General features: G+C 45.6%; 1 protein-coding gene across 1 annotated transcript in view; it reads right to left on the bottom strand.

The window, feature by feature from the left end:
- Positions 1–21,676, bottom strand: part of plxnd1 (plexin D1) — a gene marked incomplete at its 5' end in the record, with an annotated part of 65,059 nt that overhangs the window by 27,523 nt on the left and 15,860 nt on the right. Inside the window, 8 exons of the mRNA XM_079226791.1 lie at positions 4,311–4,456; positions 7,618–7,775; positions 8,858–8,966; positions 9,192–9,281; positions 11,264–11,362; positions 12,609–12,708; positions 17,966–18,074; positions 18,263–18,440. Coding sequence (XP_079082917.1) covers positions 4,311–4,456; positions 7,618–7,775; positions 8,858–8,966; positions 9,192–9,281; positions 11,264–11,362; positions 12,609–12,708; positions 17,966–18,074; positions 18,263–18,440 — 989 coding nt within the window. The remainder of the gene's footprint in view (positions 1–4,310; positions 4,457–7,617; positions 7,776–8,857; positions 8,967–9,191; positions 9,282–11,263; positions 11,363–12,608; positions 12,709–17,965; positions 18,075–18,262; positions 18,441–21,676) is intronic.

The raw sequence follows: 21,676 nt of genomic DNA, 5'->3' as shown, positions 1-21,676 counted from the left end.
TGACACTGTATGATATCTGAACCATAATGTGGAGGATTATTCTGTGGAGGGGAAAAATACATAAAACCAGTATATCTTCTAGAGCACAGGAGGTGGGTTGGTCGGGGTTGTTAAAGTCAAATTTAAGACTTTGTCAGACATTTTTAATAGCACACAGAATGCTGTTTTACAATCGGCTGGAATGTGAAAGTATATGATGGAAACCCAGTGGGGGCGATGTGGCCTTGGAGTTACTGCCCTCCTTACAGATAGGGCCGTTATTTTCATTAGCAATCCTCCTGACGATTACTTTCCCGATTTATATTTTTGATATATGAAAAAAAGAAGGAAAAATGAGTCCAAGGTGACTTCCTAAAATGTCTTGCTTTGCTCAGCAAACCGTCCAAAACCAAAATGTATTTGAATCACAATGTAAAAGAGAGAAATGCAGAAAATATTGAGTTTAAATAGCTTAAAAAATGATCACAATAGAGATAACATTTCTTATAGTTGCAGCTTAACCTGCAGACTATAGCAATGCTTCCTAATGACATGAGTAATGCAGTTAAAGTGACCCAGAATGTGTCAGAAAATGGATTAACCCATTAAAAAGGATTAATTGATTTAAATTAATGGAAGTTTCTGCTGAATCCGACACTTGCCGAGACGATTGACGTTTTATAGCTCGCAGTAAGCGACAGTAGACCGACTACAGGTCTGATGGGGTCCACACGAAAAAAGACCTGTGTGCATAATCCACTTCTCAAAGTGTATCGTGTGTGGCGTCTCCTAACGCTATCAGATATAAAAACATAGAAAAAGAAATAAGGCCTTCTCAGGGATTTTTTTTTCGAGAAAGCTGCTGATGTCCTGGTGTGTGTGTCTGTGTGTGAAGCTGATGCGGTGTGATCCCAGTCAAAGGACGTGCACACACACTCCCCGAGCAGACCGAGCCCCCGGATGACCCCGGCTCCACATTCCAGAGCGCCCCACCACCACTGCAGTGATATTATGGGTTTCAGAGGCCGGTATTTTTGAAGACGTCTCCGATCATTTCCCTCGAGTGGATTGATGAGGATCATCAACAATCAGCTCTGTGGGTTTTCGGGTAAAAAGAAAAAGGAGCGAGGGCCACTCGAGGCTCACATGAACACGATAGCGAGGAAAAAATCTGGAGAAGTCCTCCAGTAAATGAGGTGCGCCTCGACCGACTGTGCCATCAATTAAAATGTTGACACCCGGGCGAGTGCGGTGCGGGGCTCTCCTGCGCCACACGTATTCCTTGTGGCACACAGCTGTGAACTTTCACCTCCCAGCACACGAGCAGACACCTGTCTCAACAGCCCTGGTAAATGAGGTCACATGTGCCGTGTGTGTGAGTGAGCAGAGGGCACGAGTAGAAGAGCCAGGTCGGGGATATTTTTCTGTTTTGGATTCAGGGAGGTGATACGAACAGGTGAACGCTTTTATCCTGAATAAGGTTTTCAAAAAAGCTGCAATATTTTATATTAAATGTGAGGATCATATACCGTAAAAGTCGGGTTACACGCTGCTACTACCATCGGTCAGTGTCCCCTTTTGCTCCCTGCTGTAGCCAGCTGGCGCTCATGCTAGTTCCCCCGCTAACTTCCGCTAGCTCTCCAACAACCACCGAAGGTAGCGGGACCAGTCCCAGCTTGACACCCGACTTGGGCAGAGGGGACGCGGGCAGTAGCAGCAGCAGGAGCGGGGAGCTAGCAGCAGCAGCGGGGAGCTAGCAGCAGCGCAAGCTAGCAGCAGCGCAAGCTAGCGCTGCTCCTAGCTTGCTACAGCGGGACACTGACCGGAGGTAGGAGCGGCTTGTAATCCGACTTTTACGGTAATTAGACACAAGGATGGGAACGTAAAGGTGTGTGTGTGTGTGTGTGTGTGTGTGTGTGTGTGTGTGTGTGTGTGTGTGTGTGTGTGTGCGTGACGTGTTATGATGTGTCGGTGCCACTTCCATAGAGGAGGATACGCTCTGCTGTCATAACAAGCCACGGACGGAAAAATGACGACACCAGATGAGAACACCCCCGAAGTGAAATGTGATTCGCTGTTTTTCCTAAAAAAAAAATGGAGGTTTTTTTCGAAGGAATGTGTCAGGCAGCCGGAGTGACAGGTGAGACCCGCAGGTCACCCTCCAACCGGCCTTAATACAATGATCGGCTTCAGCGGAGCGAGGCCGGATAAACAGCTCCATTCGAGGAACATTGCAGGCGCTGAATGGAAGTTTGGATGTAACCGGAGAGTCACCGGCTTCCACAGAGTTTCTGGTATGCCGGTGTCAAAGCGGGGTCCTGCAGTCTCCATGGTGACAGTGTGATGGTCCCTGAGCCGCAGGAGGGGGACGGCGATGCATAATGATATTTGTGAAAATTAGCCCTCGTGAATACATGAAAAACTAAAGCGTGCAGCGGAGGTTGACGTTCTGGTGGTTGTGTGGGAGGGCGATGATCTGTGGGAGGAAGTTTAACAACTCATTTAAATGTGGTTCCATGTGGGGTTTTCTTTAAAGGAGAGCTCAGGAGATCATTGGCTCTGATTTTAAAAGCTTATTTCATTTCCTTGATACTGTAAGTTACGGTTTACATACCACTCTGTGGGTGATCAATAACAACATGTTTGCATTTCTGTTTCCACTTATTTGGTTGCCAGAAATATAAGATATTATAGAGGATATCTTTTTTTTTCATTCCATCCATTCATCTTTCTGGTAAATCCATTACCCACAATGCAACTCAGATTCGTCTGTGTTATATAGACAGACCGTGTCCGACTCGGATTTACAGTTTCCTGACTTAAAAAACGACCCAAATCCACACGTGTAGAAGCGTAAAGCCATCACACGTGCACGAGAAAACACGTCCTAACTGCGTAAAATAACCAAAAGATGAAATGTTCGATAAATAACGATAAGCATCCACAGAGCGGCTTCAAGGTATGTTACCTGTAAACATACTATAATGTGTAAAATGGGTGGTGTTTCCCTTTAAATATGTATAACAGCCGGTATTACAGGTATTCAAGACTCTACGTGGCACCCATTCATATTTTTTCCACGCTTTTCCTTGCAGATAAGGTCGTCCGGTATGAGACGGCTCGCTCCTCCTGTCAATTAAATGTAATAAAGTCGGGTATCTCTGGAGGGGGCGGAGCTTCAGCTTCCACGTCGCGTTCAGGGTCGACTTACTTACACAAGTCCGGATTCCCTTGAGGTTTGCTCGCTGTGACACATCTTTCCATCGCTTGATCTCCATCTCCGCCTGACCACTTATCCGCCTGACAGCATGTCAGGTTACCGTGACGACGGGTAATTGTTAGCTATCATCTCACTACATCTCTTGATTGCAGCACAACTGCTTATTTTCTCAGTGTTTTAAATATACACACAATGTTAATGTATAGGACGTGAGTTTCATCCCACTTGCCATTCTGATACTGTCTTCTTCTTCTTCTTCCTCTTCTTCTTTGTTGTCGTCTTCTTTTTCTTCTTCTTCTTCTTATTTGTTGTCTTCTTCTTCCTCTTCTTCCTCTTCGTCTTCTTCATTGTCTTCTTCATCTTATTTGTTGCCTTTGTCTTCTTCTTTGTTGTCGCCTTCTTCTTCTTTTCCTCTTCATTGTTTTCTCTGTTGTCTTCTTCTTCGTCTTATTTTTGTCTTTGTCTTCTTCTTTGTTGTCGTCTTCTTCTGTGTCTTCTTCTTCTTCTTCTTTGTTGTCTTCTTCTTCTTTGTCTTCCTCTACTTCTTCCTCTTCGTTGTCTTCTTCTTCGTCTTCTTCTTTGTTGTCATCTTCTTCTGTGTCTTCTTCTTCTTTGTTGTCTTCTTCTTCTTCATTGTCTTTTTCTTCCTCTTCTTCTTCTTCATCTTATTTGTTGTCCTCGTCGTCTTCTTTATTGTCTACGTCTTCTTCTTCCTCTTCTTCTTCCTCTTCTGGATGTTCCAGGTCGGAGTCGCCACCGTTATCGATTGGCGCTCGCAAAAACGGAAATCAGATTTGATATTTTCCGCGTAGGTCTGAAAAGTCGGATGTCATTCCTTACAGCATCCTTCGGCAGAAACCGAAGCTCTGGGAGGACGCCCACTCAAAACACAGGGAGAACATGGAAACCACATAGAAAGGCCGGGGTGGGGCATCGAACCCACGACCATGCTGCCAATGCAGATGAAATTAAATGAGATAAGTACAAAGGGGGTAAAAAAAAAAGGTGTCTGCATACTGATAAGCTTGAGCAAACACTTAAAGAACAGTTGACAACCGCTTACACATGCAAATTTGTGAATCATAATCCAGCCCTATTATATGGTACTTACTCCACAGAGACGGCGTAGAGCTCCGGCAGCAGAGTGCACGGCACATCTCCAATGGAGACCTTTACCGCTCCAGACCTCCTGCCCAGGTTCCTGCCTTGTACTGTCAGCAGGGTGCCTCCTTCCACCGGACCCCTCAGGGGGGAGATCTGACAAGACACAGAGCGGATAAAAATGAACACGGGGGGAGGATAAAATCCTGTGAAAACCCTGTAATATGCACAATAAGTAGATTACCTCCCTTAAAAAAATGTCCACTAATAACGGGTGATAATGAACGTGACTTAAGAGAATGAAGAGAATGTAGATGCTTTGGACGAGGAGGGGCAGATAAGGACAAGTGTTCTTCTGCTGGAGATCTGATAGAATAGACACATGGGGTAGGGTATGCACACACACACACACACACACACACACACACACACACACACACACACACACACACAAAGGAGACTCTTAACTGCGCCTGTCTGAGACTCTTCAGCCTCTAATCCTCTACAGCGCATGCAAATAAAGAGCAGCCTAAGAGCCCTCTTCACATCCCAGAAGAGACAGGCAGAAGCGAGAGAGAAAGGGCTGGAGAGGCGAGGTGGAGAGCGCAGCCGAAAGGTGGATGAGTGGGGAGGCAATTTAGGAAACTGAGTGTCGAGAGGAGAGTGAATGCTGATGGTGGTGGTGGTGGGAGAGAGAGAGAGAGAGCAGGGGCTCAGTGCCGTTCCCTTTCATCTTTTCACGTCAAATTCCTCAGTCCCCCATTTCTACCGCGCATCATGTCGTCCCGCGCCTTTGGTCTTTTAACTTTCCATTCGAGAGCAAGAAGGATATAAAAAAAAAAGAGCAGGACGGTCACCTCTCACGATCACCACAAAGGGAGACGCCGGCTTTTTTTTTCGAGAGAGATAGCATCTCCCGAAACGCCCAGACAGAAGCAATCAACTCTCATTTTGCCGCTGTAGCCCAGCTGCGTGCGGGCCTCTCTCTCCGACTGACCCCCCTCCGGCTGAGCCGAGGTCAGCGTGACCCCTCTGTGTTATTAGCCTCTCCGGCTCCATCGCACACACACACACCGAGAGCCTCCGAATGAAAACAGCACTTCTGCTTGGTCTAGGTGAGGGGACGAGGCCGGCCGCTGCATACAGATAACTTGAAGAGCGACAGCGCAGATAAATAAACCGCCTGTGTTTCCCAGCTAAAAAACAGGGAGGCCGTTAAGCAAAGACAGAGCGTATTTATTTTCATACTAAAATAGCAAGTGTGGAAACAAGCCGAGACATTACTCGGAGTATTTCCGTGGGATCTACACCACGGAAAACAATGCAAATGTGAACCTACTTATACACACATACATATATATATATCTACACTTCCTTCGACAGAAGCACATTCCTTCAAACGCATCATACATGTGCGTGAGAGCTCACATACACACAGACTGAGGACAGACTAAAAGCACCCAGAGCTCGAGTTACTTATCATCATCACCGAGAGCCTCATAGCACCTCATGTGTCTCCGCGGTGCCGTTGAGCATTGCCATCAACATCAGCTGGCACGCTGTTCATTTACACCTCTCACACGTCTTGATTTACAGCGCAAACCTCGCCAGGCCTGCAGGGAGATCACAGGGTGTGAATGTGTTGCTGCAAAAAAACCAACAAGGGATGTTGTATTCCACACCCCGGTATTCAAAAGCGTATTGTCGAAGCAGATAAGCAACCTGTTCCTGATGAACTCCCTCACTGATAAAATCCATATGTTTTTGCCTTTTTGTTATATTCTGCGAGGTCCGGAGCTTTCATCTTCCTCAGTCCAGCATCACTCTAATCAAAGAGGACGCGAGGACAAAAACAGGAAAAGGCTTCTCACTATGCACTGTGCCCGTCTCCATCCTCTCTCCCAACCCCGTTACGTCTCACCCAGACTCTTTCCTTTCATGTCGGGGATGAACTATGTTTGGTAGTTCCTGTTTTGGTTCATCTAATCAATGTGGTGGTTCCTTTTTTTTTGTTAAAAGTGGACCAGCCCACACATAACAAGAGAATAAAAGGCCCTGCGGAGATGATAAATGCCTCTATTGTCTTACGTCACCCCGCGGAATAGGGCACATTTTTCACAATTAGGTAGCAAAGTTGAAGGAATAATGAAAACCTCCATATTAATGATATTTTGGTGCCGGTGATAGAAATTGCAGGTGACAAAGCAGAGCAGGAGAAACACTCTCCGTCGTGTTGGCTGGTGTCACGAGGTCTGCGGTGTATACGAGTGTGTGAATGTTTAGGGAGAGCCTGATCTTATCCTCCTTAAGCCGGAGCACTCGGGCTCAAACCCCTGTGGATTCTCTGGGAAAACATGGCTGCCAAAGCGTTGCATCACACACCCCACAAAAACCACAGCCCTCAGTATCCGTTCTCTCGAGACGGCCAATGCGTGCGCGTGTGTGTGTGTGTGTGTGTGTGTGTGAGAGAGCACTGCAACAATGGTCTACCCACGCATACGGCATCTCAGCCCGGCTAAATTCAGTCACGTAAGAAGTCCATATAAGTTAGACTCTCACACAGCATCCTGTTAGTCACAGTATGCTGACAGCTACAAAGAATGAGGGCTAATCATGAATGCTTCAATATGGCCGTGCAATATATTCGTGCGTGTGTGAGAGTGTGTGTGTGTGTGTGTGTGTATGTGTGTGCTTTGTTTCGCCTGTTTATTCTCCTGGGCCGACCAGGTTTTTTATCTACAGGAAGTTCAAGCCGACTGAGTAGCATGTGAGCCGTGCTTCCCATGACCGCCTGCGGTTGCCGTGCTGATATAAGGGTTCGGAGGACGGCTCCAATCCAACCCCCTCCGTTACAGCTGGGGACAAAACAAATGAATACAATCATGCAAATGAGCTCCATAAACAGTTTTTAAAAAGAGCGGTCCCGCCGCTAATCGTGTCGACGAGGCAAAACACTCCTCGTGGTCAGCGCGGGTTTTTTTTCCCCCGCTCTCGTTGTGGTCGCAGACCCCAAGAAGCCTTTCCTGGTTCTTATTCGCGTTTTTCTTTTTGTGGTTCTTCGACACAACGAGCTCAACACGCTCATGACACTCATACTGTAGTTACGCGGCGATAAAAGGTGTTCCCATGCCCTTCTGAGTGATTGCAGATTGACTCCCCCGAGGGATGCGGCAGAGCGAGTGTTCGTGTTATTACTGAGTGAGCTGATTTAATGAGACTCTATTCAGGGCGAGTGACCCCGTGATGATGACGGCTCGAAAACAGAGCTGAAGGACAGGAGGCGGGGCTTCGTGTTCGTGTTGAACCTGCGAGCTCACCTTGTGGATCTCAGGAGTCGGGCATTGATCCACGATGGGCTGACAGCCGTCCCTCGGCCTGCAGATGTTTTCGCACCAGCCGCAGAGGTGGCCCTGGTCCTCGCGGCCCCAGCACTGGGAGCAGTCGGAGCTCCCCACTCCACAGTTGTACACCTCCACTAAGAAGGAGACGGGAGGTAGAGGTAATTATTACACTAATACAGAACCATTGAACTGTGTGGCCTTAACTTAAAGCGCTGTAGACTCCGAAAATATTTTTTATAGCTGACTCTATAGGAACCATATGGGCCGCTTGTTTTGAATAAACAGCATAAGCATTTGCAGGATGATATATGCGCGGCTGTAAAAATAAACCAGGGAGAAAAAAAAAAGAGGAGTGGAAGAGAACAAAGCCAGCGAGAAACAGATGATTATGTTCATGTTCCAGTGTGCCTCCCAGTGAGACATCCCATTTGTATCACTGCATGTGCATCTGTACATTTGTGCTCACAATGCAGTGTCTGTGTCGGTGTGTGTAGAGGTGTGTGTGTGTGTGCCCGCATGTGTTTTAAAAATGTGATGATTCTGCATGTTGCGACGCCGCCGCCGTGTCCTTAACAGTGCAGAGTGTCTGGCTGCGGCCCAGGGCTGTTGTTCACATGCTAGACACATGGACCGCCAACAGCACATCTGGGACGGGGATCTGGCTTTCAGCTGCAGCGGAGAACGTGCCCAGTTTTTGAACAATGCGAGAGCCTCTTTTCATCATCTCACTGTTGTCATGGAGCTCAAAACTGCATTCGCAAACAACACATGCGGACACTTGTACGCGTTTGCATTGATCACACCTTCAATTGCGGCTCCCATGTGTTCTATAATCATTATGTGTAATTAGATGGTGGCAGAATGTGATCGCACGGTAAATTACTAGTTTGCAAATTATGTGTTGTAATACACAAACTACTATTATTGCAAGTGAAAGGCAGTCTAACGCCGTTTGTCCCCCGTAAGCGGTTCCTCCAGCTCTAATCAAATCCACCAGCCTCATCAGAAAAAAACAACATTTGTGCACAGGTGAAATGCATTCTGGGAGCCACAGTGGCACGCCATGTCATATTTTTTTTTTTCTCTCCCCTTGTTTTTGCCAGTTTCTAATTACGCTCAAATACAGGAGAGCCGGGCGAACGGCTGAAGCGTGGCTAATGGAAAACTCTATTTCTCATCTTGTTGTTTTATAATGTGCATGTCTGCACAAGCTCACCTCTCATTGGCCGAGGGCTGTCCACGAAGACGTCCTCCGTCCGCCCGCTAAAGCGTCCTCTCCTCCTCAGGTTGAGGTGGTAAACCTGGCTCCTCTGGTTGGTGGACAGCTAAAAAAAAAGACACATGCAGTCAAAGGCGTTCTTAGTCAACTTGTAAACAAGGGTTTATAATAATTGCAATAAAAACAAGTTACAAGCGAGTAAATCTAACAATAATGAACCCGCTGAGCCAGTAAATGCACGGTAGCCGAGCTTTCGGCTTAACTGATTTTCATTCTCGGCTTGGAAAATGAAGGAGTTCCTTCTTTCCTGAAGGTCGCTGCGTGTACTCACTGTGACTCCGCTGCACTTGACAGTCGAGCTGTTCATCCACGTGGCCTCGAACCGCCGCTCCGTCCCAAAGTCGCACTCCAGGTCCTCCCCCTGTGGAGCGAAAGCACTTATTTAAAACTATGTGCCGTATTTCAGCGATAACTAGCGGGCAAACTGTGATACCACGCTGTTCCGAGAATGAGATAACCACGGCGTTACTATCCACACAAAAAAAGAGCTTCGGCAAAGAAACAATTGGGGGGCGGGGGGAGGGGACTGAAATAACCTCGCAATAATTGTCCCTGCCAGGGAAAAGATGCAATCCATTCAGAATTCATATTCATACACATCTGGACTCCCACATCTCTGCGAGTCATCTGGGAGCCAGAGTAATGAATATGAATTCAGTCTTCATGAAAACACGAGTTGAATGAGTTCCTCCGAGCCGAGGTATGTGACGGTAAGGCCATAAATAAGCGGGGATAGGTAAGAGCAGTAAGAGGTCATTACTCAAAGTGGAAGAAACCATGTCTGCGAGTCCCAGCAGCTTAAATTGGTCCACTTTTCATCCACGACTATTTCTCTGTGCTTTGTGACACCACAGAAGCTTTAGTTTATTTTTTTTTGGTGCTTCTGGAAAGTTCTTTCAACACAACACACAGGGAAATGTTTCCTGGACTCTGAGAACTAGCGCTGAGCGGTAATTAAATATGATATTATATCATATATATATATGTTTGTCAGTGGAATTGTATCATGAGGAACTCATATATACAGATATCTTGAAACTTAATTACGTTGTCTTAAGTGATAATAACAAACACATACTAACTAAAACTCAGTTTAATAAAACTCAATCTAATTACTCTGCATGTGTGTAAACATAGTCAGTGCATAGCTATATATATATTTATATATATATATATATCGTAATTTCTCTTCAAACTGTTGTGTTCATTCTGCACTAAAGTTATCAATCAAATGAGAAAATACTTATCAATTCTCAAGTATTTAATTCCAGCAGGAAAATACAAAAATAAGCTTCCCCATAGGGTTATTTAATACAGGCTATTTATTTATTGACCTACCAGGAAACTACTTAATGATGTGTATCGTTACCGAGATATAAAAATGAATTATACCGGCATAGAAGATTTTGGCCCTACTTGCCGCTCCGTGTTTACGGTTTGACGGTTTATGACAGGAAAGTCTAAACAATTTAATTTATGTTTATCCCAAAAGAAGTGTGGGAGCCAAACCAAAAAATTCCCCACAAATTCCAGAGTGACGGCGATGACGAAGACCTCATGACGAAGACCTCATGACGAAGACCTCGTGACGAAGACCTCATTCAAGCCTGGATTTGTATATACGATCATGATAAAACAGCAGTAGTATGAATATCCAGTCACGTCCAGGCTGCCCTCAGGAAGTGTGTGTGTGTGTGTGTGTATTTCCGTGTGGGTTTTCATGTGACTCGGTGTCTGTCACCATGGCAACACACCGGGAGAGAGGGCTGGAAAAGGCCAGCCGGGGTGAGGCGTCTGACCGGCCGCGCCCGGCAACTATAGTCGGCGCTGGAATTTTATTTATTTGCTATTCCTTCGAAGATCCCAGTTGTGTCCTTATCAGTGATGCGGGATCAGCGCCGGACTCGCTCAGCATGGATTAAGAGTGAGAATGGGAGTTTAAAAAAAAAAGAAATCTGGAAAGGACTGCATTTAAAATTGAAGGCGAGTGAAGTAAAGCTCCCGCCTCACATTGTGCGCCGTGCTGACGAGGACGCAACTCAGCGAGTCGCAGTCGGACACCGGCTGAGCCGCCAGCAGCATAAGCAGAAAGATACTCGCTCATTCTTCATTTTCATCTCTGTCTCTGCAATGTGGAGATCACCCAAGCTCCGCTTTTATTTTTTTTCTTCTTCCCTTTCTTCTTCTCATGCGTTGACCCGGCACACAAACATCCATCTGTGTCTAACTCGGCTTGAAGCAAACGCACCATATGCTTCTGTTTTATTCCAATCATTTTCACAACATGCACATTGGACAAAGTCCAAGTCCCGTTAGCCGGAGGCTCTGTCTGTCTAGCGTTACCTCCTGGATGTTGCTGAGGGACAAGGTGAAGTCCTGGGACACGTCTGACGGCGACGGAGGAACCTCTGAGGCCACCAGGCTGGGGCAGGAAACGGCATTCTGTGGCGGGGCAGGAAGTGACATATTGGAGTTAGAAGAAAAACAATGGCTCCCCTGCACACATCCGCTAAAACACCCCAAAAATACCTGTCCTGTTTATCTGGAAGGAGGAGGAAATGAGAGGGTAAATTCTCGCTCTGAGGGGGAAACAACAATAGCTTCAAATAGAGACGGTGAGGGATTAGAAAAACAGACCCAGCGGACGCGATGTGATGGACTCAGCAGAACAGGAAGAGCCCGCCTCCTCGTCTCTTCATTACCCACATTACACATTTTTTGCTTTCGGGCTTAAAAAAGAACCGAACGTCCGAGCTGGATTTATGGCGTTTGCTTAGAGAGATGCAGTGATGTCTTTAATGCTTCACTTGTTGAACAAAAGGAGCTCTTTCTTTTTTTTGGGGGGGGGGGGGGGGGGGGGTCATCCGGGGGTTTTGAACAGTCACTGCAATAAAATGAAACCCGAGAAACAAGACCACTTGACCAGCAGCTGACCAGAGGACAGTGAGTCACATCCTCTCTCCTCTAACTGGGACCAGTGCTCTGCTGGGAGGACGGCTCCTCACGCAGAGGCCCTCCGGGGATCCAGAGACAGGAATAACACGATGGCTGATTTCATCTTAGAAGCTGTCAGGAGCACGCTGGGGAGCTGTAATTGGTCTCAATGAGGCTACTGAAGTTCGGGGATCATTTTCCCAGTTTCACAGCCTTTTTTTCGTGCCTGAAAAAACGTAAATTTGTTTGCTTTGCGGAGTCGCTCACACTCTCAAGGGGCTTTGCGTTGCCAAACATGCGTCTACATCACCTATTTGTGCAGTCACCTACTTAAAATGTGTGCAAAACCGTGGCTGAAAAAGTAGGCGTGGATTTATCTTTTCTCTGGCGGCAAACACACATTTAGTAATAACTCCCTATAAAAAGAAATAGACACAATGAATCTCCTCCACATGCTGCGATGTCAACACAAACTGCCAAAAAGAGAAACTTTAGAGCTTTAAAATGGCACTTCACCACTTCAGGGAGTCTGTTAAAGACTCCCGAGATTTTATAGAGAGTTTCAACATGTCTACATACTGTGGTTGAGACAACCTCAAACTGGATTACCACATGGTTGCTCTTGCCCAACCCGTCTGGACCCGGATCATTACGGCACAGCTGAGGGCCGACAGAGTCTCTTCACATGATGAGACCCCTGCAGAGGTCTGCTTGGTTTGTGTGTTATTAAAAGAGGACATAGAGGATCGCTCACCTCCAGCAGGTTGTGCTTGGACTCGTCTTTATTGGCGACACAGAGGTGGCTGTCAGGGTCCCAGTAGCACTTCCATCTGGTGCTCAGGCAGCTCACACATCTGCCGCAGAGGGACACACACATACATGCACAAAGTTGAGAAATCGACCCCCTCTGTATCTCCTCTCCCATCTGTTCCCATGCAGTAAACACAGTGGAGAATACGTGGCTCGCTTTGAGAGGCCGAACTGATTGAGGCTTCAAAGTGTAGCGCTAATAAAGGGAAATAATGATTAGTCACAGCGGCAGACACATTCATTCCACAGTTGCAACACAGCGAGTCGGGAGGTCAAACTGGGCCAAAGCACTTCTCTAGATGTGTGTGTGTGTGTGTGTGTGTCTGAGTGCTTCCTCTTGTAATTCTATCATTGTGAGCACCGTTTTGAGTTTCACACCAGCTAAGTGAGGACATGTTAGCGAGTGAGTCCATCAGCAGCGTGTAGACTCCATGCAATGTTCATTTGTCCAAGAATAAATAGTTATTTGTAATGACGTATGGCGAGTATTAACGCTGCAGATGTCTGAAAATCCTTATTTCCTCTTCAGGTTAAATAATAAGATATTCTATTTTTTGGTGGGCCACCTCCTCAATGTCAATCCATGAGGCCGTCGTCCATCGGTCTGACGGCGGATGAGCCTCTGGGGGTTATACTTTTGGGGTTATACTTTTGGGGTTATATTTCCGGGGTTCCTGTGTAGCCAGCGGACATCCTGGCCACGACTTCCTTCTTCCGTCTGTGCGCTGCTCATTGTTTGCAGTCTGATTAGCGAGTTGTTGGACTGTTTTACAAAGCAGCCGGTTCACAAACTCCTTTCAAACCAATAAAAAGCCGACTCGTCACCAGACGATCGCCGGTGGGTTTCCCAGAATGCATTTCAGCCAACGCGTTCCGCCACTTTAGCTCTCCAACAGCACTCAGACCAAAATCTCATCCCGTTGCCTGCGGGTTTATAGATATTACGTCAATGTAAATACATGTTATGTGATTCGGGGGATCCTCCCTCTCAGGCTTTATTTATGTGTCTCATTAAGGCGTCGACGCTCATCTGCTGCTCGTTGCACTGTTCTCCGAAACGCCAGTGGGTGTGCAAACAAAATGCACTGTGAAGAATCATAAAAACAACAAGTGTAACGAGCAAAACGCCATAAATCGACCTCCTCTATCCCGAGGAGGAATTTTGATAAACTTTTAAATGAAGTCTTATATTCATGAACGACTTTAATGCCTTTATACGCGTCCTGCAAAGGAACAGGGCCAGCTTCAAATGAAAGACTAGTTAGATTTTCCTGTAAACAACTTGATTTGACTGGTAAAATATTCGCTCAAATGTAGATTTTTTTTTCAGTTTTTGACCATCTGTTACTAAAACAACAAAAATCCCCCGACTCCGATCAGTGAGCTACTTTTGACAGACGTGTGTAAAGCTCTGCAGCGACTGCTTATCCAGCCTCCGCGCAGGCCGCGGTTACGTCATTGCACCTCGGGCAGGCGAGTACAAACTAAGCTAAAAAGGAAGGTTACGAGTTCAGGTTAGAGTTCGGGGAATTTGGATTGCACTGTTTTTTTTGGTACGTGGAGTAGAAACATGTGAGCGATAAACTACCGAAACTGGAACACCTCGGCTGTACAGTGTGAGGAGTGTGTGTCACTGCATTGCCTCCGGGAGGAGACAGATGTCCCACACTAGGAATGATAGCGCCTCCAGTGATAGCACCACTCTGAGGAGGTCTCTAGACTAGGGGTGTGTGTGTGTGTGTGTGTGTGTGTGGGAGAATGGGATAGGTGTAAAGGGATGTGGAGACATAATCGAAACATGTGTGTGTTCTGATTAGAAGCAGACGGCCCCCTCTAGGCTCTTATCAGCTCCAGCTTTTCTGTTTTCCCTGACTCCCTTTCTGTCCTATTAAAACACTTATGCACTACCACACACACACACCTTTACACCCACACACACACACATTGTACGCTCTCTCTCTCCTTCCCTCTCTCTCTCTCTCTGCATGAACCAGCACTGACAGTAAATACCCAGTAACGCTGCCCACCCCGACGCATAATGACCATTCACGCACTCACACACACACACACACACGCAGGCACACACTAAACACACAGCCGGGCTCACACTCTCAGGGCCTCTCGGTGGACACAGCGGTTAAACATACATCCTCAATCACGTCTCTGTCAAAGAGGGAAAACGTCCAGAAGAAAAGAGCAGATTTCAGGCGGGAGACGGAGACGGACGAGGGGAGAGAGAAAGGAGAACTTGAGACATAATGCAAATACAACTGAGAAAAAGTGTGTGTTTGTGTGAGTGTGTGTGTGTGTGTGTGTGTGTGTCAGACAGAGAGAGACATAAAGAGAGTGAGAGGGCAGGTCAGGTGGTTGTCCTACTGGGCTGCTTGGTGAGACTGGAATGCTATCGTCTGGTTGTCATTAACACTCTGCCTAGTGACCACTTTGAATGGGTCATGGGAGAACTGACTACACACACACACACACACACACACACACACACACACACACACACACACACACACACACACACACACACAGAGGGAAACACGCAGACTGATTTCACACAAATTGTCATATCTTGAATAAAGACAGCTGGAGTTTGTAACATTGTCGTAGGTTAGTGAGGTATCGGTATATTTCCTCTTTTATAATATGTTCATCTCTGGTTAATTTGGTGACTCATTCAAATAAAATATGGTCAAAAGGGAATAAGAGGAAGGCGAGATGTTGTGAACTTTATTCCTTAGTGTGGGCCAAGATTAAAAAAATGCGTAATCATAATGCAATAGTTTTTTTCTTTCCCATAATGCAACTTAATAACATCGTCTTTAGACACACCCAATCTCACCTCTTTCAACACAAACTCGATGTCATCACTGTGATGTCATCACTGTGATGACATCACTGGGTTTTCTGACCCTGCCCACAAAACTTTAAACAAAAGAAAGCTACAGAAGACATCATGTGTTTCACAGACTGAGAAGTGAAATGATCTTCATGTGTACAATTGGCGGAGTGCTCCTTTAAAAGTTCTGTCACTATTGTTTCCATTTAATTGCTAAATTAATAATTGGATTTATCAAAAATGTATGAAACTCTGGTCGAGAGTTTGAGAATCGATTCCTCAAGTTTCAGCTTCTCAAAACTGAGGATTCATCGGGAAGACGTCACCTTGGACTGATTATTATTTCATTATATGTTATTTTATCATTATGTTATTATCATTCAAGGACATAGCTGATAGATTAGTCGATAATGCACATCATTAGCTGCAGCCTGAACATGTGCTGTGACAGAGCATCCAGAGGTCTCGCCTCGTTGTTTGGACTGAAAATGTGCTTTTGGATCACAAAGTAATTAAATCGCACGCTAAGAGATGTCAGTTTTCTATAATTTACTTTTACACGGCTTCCTACGTGATATTTTCTCTCCCGTGCAGATGAGTGAAGCCCAAAAAAAAAACGTTTTCAGCTTTGACATGAGAAAAAAAGACTAAAACAATGATGGAACCAAAACAGAAGAGACTCTACATTGTTTAATTGCGAGAAAGGGAAAAAAAAAGTGGCTCATAAGACTCTCTTTAGGGATTATTAAAAAAAACAGCTTGAAGTGATTAAAATCAGACAGAGTATAGCAGCTCCTCCTGTGAGAACGGCACTTTGCTCATTATCACCTTCAGCAAACCAACGTCTAGTTTCACACTCCTGAAGCTCGCCGAGTGTTGGGTGCTGTCTGGCACGCGTGCACCTTCAACTGCTGCGCTCACACCTCCACGATGTTTTCATAAAGTGAACAAAAGGGACACACCCAAACGATTTCAATCACAGGGAATCAGTCGCACACACACACACACACACACACACACACACACACACACACACACAGCGATGCCCCTCTGAGCCTCAGATCTGCCCATCAGATAAAGTGGATCCTCTGACATGGTCCAACATGCAAGAGGAAGCCAGCTGGATTGCCTCAAGATATGAGAAAACCCTCTTTTGTGGCCGGGCCAGACGAGTCACAGTCCTTCACAAAAACAAACATCAACATGGCCAGCCAGACACACACATCCAATTTCCTTTGGCTTAACGTTTACAGCATATTAATCCCCACATTTGATCCTGCGCTGAGAAACCTTGAGTGAGCCAAACACACAATGGAGCGCCGCGAGAAGACGTGTTGGCAATATTTACCCAACTGAGGCGCCCTAAATAGAAAAGCAGAGGAAAACACAGGAGAGGAAGAGGTTATGGACGAGACTCGAGCTGACGTCTGAGTGCTGCTCAGCTCGGCTGCGATCGCAGGTTATTGGTATTTAGGTTTCATTGAGGTTGGATTTAAGGCATCGCCTGCAAATTTAAGAAGGCAGTGGATGAAGGTCTAAGCAGTGGTGGAGATGCTCACAGCCTGTAGTGGTGATGTTGGAGGCCCTAACGTTAATTTTGTGGTGATGTTGGAGGCTCTAATGTTCATTTTGTGGTGATGTTGGAGGCCCTAACGTTCATTTTGTGGTGATGTTGGAGGCCCTAACGTTCATTTTGTGGTGATGTTGGAGGCCCTAACGTTCATTTTGTGGTGATGTTGGAGGCCCTAACGTTCATTTTGTGGTGATGTTGGAGGCCCTAACGTTCATTTTGTGGTGATGTTGGAGGCCCTAACGTTCATTTTGTGGTGATGTTGGAGGCCCTAACGTTCATTTTGTGGTGATGTTGGAGGCTCTAACGTTCATTTTGTGGTGATGTTGGAGGCTCTAATGTTCATTTTGTGGTGATGTTGGAGGCTCTAAAGTTCATTTTGTGGTGATGTTGGAGGCTCTAATGTTCATTTTGTGGTGATGTTGGAGGCTCTAATGTTCATTTTGTGGTGATGTTGGAGGCTCTAATGTTCATTTTGTGGTGATGTTGGAGGCTCTAAAGTTCATTTTGTGGTGATTTTGGAGGCTCTAAAGTTCATTTTGTGGTGATTTTGGAGGCTCTAAAGTTCATTTTGTGGTGATTTTGGAGGCTCTAAAGTGGTGGTAGAGTCCCTTTGAGAAAACCTCTGATTTTACTGCAGCAGGCATCCGACAGTCTGCTCTGTTCAGTTCTGGTTCTGTTTGTTTCTGCTGTTAAATTGGGCGACTGATTGCCTCAAGTGGCCATTTGAGGAACTGCAGTGTTCCGCGTTTGGCTTTATTTCTCAGCGCCGGAGGTTTGGGGTATATATGTATGTATCACAGCAAAGCTTGCAGTTGGCAAAAGAAAAGCATCCCACACCCTGAATAATAAATCCCCCAAATGTGACAACGAATGTGCGACTCACGACGTCTTGGGGTGTATCGCTCCGGTCCTCTCGCAGTCGTAGATGATGAAGCTCCCAGATACCACGGATGTGCCGTTCACTTTTATCGCCACGGACACGGTCAGATGATCTGCAGAAACGAAAAAAGGGCACGTCAACAACGCGGCATGTGCCGAGCGTCGGAGATCGGCATCGCTGTCATAACACCGACAGCGAGGCCTCAACTTTTGAAAAGGGGGAAATTAAAGCCGCGTACCTGTACTTGGGTTGTGAGGAGAGAGAGATAAGGAACGGGCAAATGGATGTTCTCAGTCTCACCTGTGCCGGGGGGGATGGGTCGGTAGTTCTCTCGAGGGAGCAGGGGACAGGTCTGGATCTGAGCGGGGCCGTAGTCCAGGTGCACCGTGGCAGCTGTAGAAACACCCGGACCGTATTCGCACTCCACCTGGGAGCCGACCAGATCGGGAACGCTGCCATCTATCAGGATGCCGACGTCCTGCGACGGAAAAAGGGAGCATGAATATGAATTCCTGCTCATCTGAACAGAAAAATAATTACTAAATAACTAAAACGTCCACATTCCCACGCACGCATATTCAAATCCAGGGTGTGTGCAGTTAGTCTTTGGCGGAGGGCAAACGGCAGAAAGACGGAGGAACTAATGTGCAACGAAGAAACAGATGGCGCGGCGCTACATTCACGTCTAAATGTGGCTGTAGCGGTGATGAAGTATGACAGACGTGTAATGAGAAAGATAACACCTCACTGACATGACTGCATTTCAGTTAAATGATTCCAATGTGAGAAAAATAGAGAAGGTGTGGGAGGAAGAATGTTAAGAAAGAGGACATCTGCTGATTAGAGGTGAAGCGGCCGGCAACATGCGCTGACACGTCCTAAAAAGAATCCGCTCTATTGTTCGGAGGAAGCGGCCATTTCCTGCCGAAGGCCCCGACTTCCTGCCTGCTGCTTCCTGTTTGGGGAGACAACCTTGAGCCGCGCTTCCTGAGGCTCTGAAGGATGCCTGTGGATCGGGCAGCTGGTGGATCTATTACAGCCCGAAGCCAAAGTGACCCACATAACAAGCAAACACCCACAATTAATGAACCAATTAATGACCCGTCGTCTCTCGGGCTCGTCTAATTATGAGCTGTAATTAAAGGTCAAATATAATTCTGAGTGTCAAAATTTGGAGAGCTAATTATCAGAGTGTTGTTATGCTTCTGTGAACAGTTGAAATGCAAGGAAAGTGTGATGCAGCGACTCTTTCTGACAGGATATTTTTGCGAGGTTTCATTAAAAATCGAGTCCATTCAATACGAGATCCAGGTGACGGGTTGAAGAGGACAGGTTTACGGAGAAGAAGCAAACACGACACAAACGTCTCAATCTCGTGTTAAATCTTCCCAGTATACTATGTTTGCAGCATGATTTATAATTACTATACGTTCATATTTGAAAGAAAAGGGAATAACACCAAAGGAAGAGAATCAAACGACCACTTTGGAATGTGACTTAAATCTGTGAAAAATGTTTTTCCTAAGATTACTTTTCATTTCAGAGACACTCTATAAATATAAATTGTTGTATTTATATTATTAGTCAGAGACACAACTGTGCATCAGCAGTTTTTGAAGTCAAATGTAAAGTCAATGGTCATAACGTTTGGCTGAAGATATGAATAAAGTAAACGCGCCAACACACTAACTGCTCTAAAATGAACTAATCTGGCGAGCTAATGCTAAGCTAACATAAGGTGATTGTTTATTAAAGGTATTGCAGGGATTTTAGTTTGTCTTCAATTGACTTTGGAACATTATGAACATGGTTGGTGTGGTGAAGGAGGCTGAATATTATATTTTATGGATATATACACTTCTATTGGTCCCTACGATTGACATTGGAAAATATATATTTAATCTCCTCCCCCCAGATTGTTAATACCACTAAACGTTTATGGCAAACATAACAGAGGTGGACATTTTGCCATGCCCCGGTCAGGTTAGAGTTTACATCAATGTCTTAAGAGTCATCACTTATTAATCTTCTGATTATCCTTACATTCATTTTTAATTGGACATTTGTCATAATTAGCACATGAGTTCTGGCTAAACGGTTGTGTCGCCATGTCACAGCGACCTTGACATTTGCCTTTGACCTCCAATATTTAATCAGCTCGACGGACGTTTTCAGCCAAATCTGAAGAAATGCCTTCCAGGCGATCCTGAGAAATTATTTCCACGAGAATGAACCAGACGGACCGATCACAGCTGTCACGACACGGAGGCCGCATGAAGAGCTGCTCAGTAAAGTTTGGCTGCTGAGGGGCTTGAACGACAACAAGAAGCCTAAAAATAAATAGCATTAAAAGCAGATGATGTTATTATAGCATGATAGAGAATGAGATCAGATGTCTCGTAGTAATGAAGCAATAATAAAGTCACATGAGGCCAAGTCGCATGGCATCATGGGGAGAAGAGCACATGGTTATGTATAAAAACACAGGTCAGTGCCATCGGGGGATTAAAGTGAGCCGCTTGCTAACGGCGACATTATCAACGGTCACGACTTCCGCTGAAGCCGATGGAGAGAAAACGGGGACGGGCTACCTTCGCAATTTTGGCTGCGCCGCTCCCAAATTCGAAAATAATGAAAATAATCACATCAGATTATATTATAGCCTCCGCGAGGTTGAGCTTTCTGAATGTCACGAACCAATTACACGACGTCGGAAATGCAGAACCAGACGCAGGTTATGAGTCGAAGTTAATGTGTGATAATAATCAGGCTTTTTTTTTTTGCGTTAAATTTGATTGCGTGTCAGAAAAGGTGGAATAGTTTGTATTGATTTCCTGAACTGTGACGGTTGTCGTCCAGTCGGCTCCCTGAGGCTGCTGGAGAAGATGTTTAATAGAGCAGGCATTTTGCTTTTTTTTGCAATGCAAATTCGTTTTGCACAAAATAAATTAAAGATGGATTATCGTCAGATTCAATTTTCACAAAATCTACTCGGAAAATGAATTTGTATTCTTTTTGAAAAAAATTCACGCCGGCGTTTCCTGTGCAACATTTTGCTTCAGCCCCTTTATTCAAAAGAGTTAAACTTTATATGAATTAGATCTGATGACGGCTGAATGTCCGTCATAGTTGAAAACTTATCTTTCGCAGAACTAGGAAACCAATCCACAAATATTTATGATAATCGATTAATCTATTTGAGTCAAATCCTTTCTTTACTCCTCTGGACAGTAAACTGAATATCTTTGAGTTTGAGGACGTCCTCTTTGACTTTTCGGAGACGTTGATTCACATTTTTATAGCTCAAACAACTTATAATCAGCAGATTAATCGACAATGCCCGTAATCGTTGGTTGCAGCCCTACTGGTGTGTGTTTTTGGAGCGACAGCTGGAGGCCCGGAGAAAACCTTCCTGCTGAGCCAAACGAGCAACGGCAGATATCAAAAGTTAATTACTGTCAGTAAATGGTTAAAGAGAAGGAAACAGCTGTGTATGGCATGCTCTCTCATGCTGTGCCACCGGGAAGCTCTGCTTTTACACACACACACACACACACACACACACACACACACCTGGTTTGCTGTTTTACGACCAAAGTGATACACACAAACTAAGTTTCTCAGTGTCTTGGTTGCAGTTTAACTAACTGTGAAAGAACGACACGATAAAAGTGTGTGTTCAGATCCGTTGTGCGCTGAAGTAAACTGATAACA

This window comes from Taurulus bubalis (assembly GCF_910589615.1).
Source record: "Taurulus bubalis genome assembly, chromosome: 11".
NCBI classification, from domain to species: domain Eukaryota; kingdom Metazoa; phylum Chordata; class Actinopteri; order Perciformes; family Cottidae; genus Taurulus; species Taurulus bubalis.
Note: the sequence above shows the minus strand (reverse complement) of the source record. Positions and strands in the feature narration are given on the sequence as shown.